At 32.8% G+C, this 816-nt stretch overlaps 1 protein-coding gene across 1 annotated transcript in view; it reads left to right on the top strand.

Annotated features, from left to right (window-relative positions):
- Window positions 1-816, top strand: part of LOC107686086 (charged multivesicular body protein 5-like) — a 5,113-nt gene that overhangs the window by 2,505 nt on the left and 1,792 nt on the right. The window contains exons 5-7 of the mRNA XM_016482924.1: window positions 164-235; window positions 343-451; window positions 530-645. Coding sequence (XP_016338410.1) covers window positions 164-235; window positions 343-451; window positions 530-645 — 297 coding nt within the window. The remainder of the gene's footprint in view (window positions 1-163; window positions 236-342; window positions 452-529; window positions 646-816) is intronic.

An 816-nucleotide genomic window follows, 5' to 3' on the forward strand; every position in this document is an offset into this window, starting at 1 on the left:
TATATATATATATATATATATATTCTTTTACTTTCTAAAATGTAATTTTGTGTCCATATTATCAGTAACAAAATATATTATTATTGGATTTTTAATTTAATTTATTCATTCATCTTTATTAATTTTAACTGTTAGATTCTTCATAAGTTTTATTCTTTTGTAGGTGGAGGCAATGAAGATTGGAGCAAAAGAAATGAAGAAAGCATATAAACAAGTGAAAATGGATCAGATTGAAGTATATACACTAATAATTTTGATATTGGCTGTTTTTAAGCAATATTTTTGATTGATGATCAGTGGTAATAAGGTACACTTTTCATTACGATTCTTTGTGACTGATAGGACCTGCAGGATCAACTGGAAGATATGATGGATGAGGCCAACGAGGTGCAGGAAGCTCTCAGTCGCAGCTATGGCACACCAGAGATCGATGAGGATGAACTAGAAGCAGGTAGTTCTCTGTGTGTGTGTGTGTGTGTGTGTGTGTGTGTATGGAGCTTAGAGCTTCACTTTTTTTCCTCTGCTGCAGAACTGGATGCTCTGGGAGATGAGTTACTGCTGGATGATGACAGCTCTTACTTAGATGAAGCCTCGTCTGTACCCTCCATTCCTGAAGGAATGCCCAGCGACACTAAAACCAATAAGGTACAGATTACATTGATAAAACTTTCTTTTTTCACTGAAATTTGAAAGAACTTTATCACGATATTCAAATTTTTTGAGATGCACCTACACACACACACACACACACATATGATCAAAATGACATTTTAGAAAGTAAAAGAATATATATATATATATATATATATATATATA

Source organism: Sinocyclocheilus anshuiensis, unplaced genomic scaffold (assembly GCF_001515605.1).
Source record: "Sinocyclocheilus anshuiensis isolate Anshui unplaced genomic scaffold, SAMN03320099.WGS_v1.1 scaffold930, whole genome shotgun sequence".
NCBI classification, from domain to species: domain Eukaryota; kingdom Metazoa; phylum Chordata; class Actinopteri; order Cypriniformes; family Cyprinidae; genus Sinocyclocheilus; species Sinocyclocheilus anshuiensis.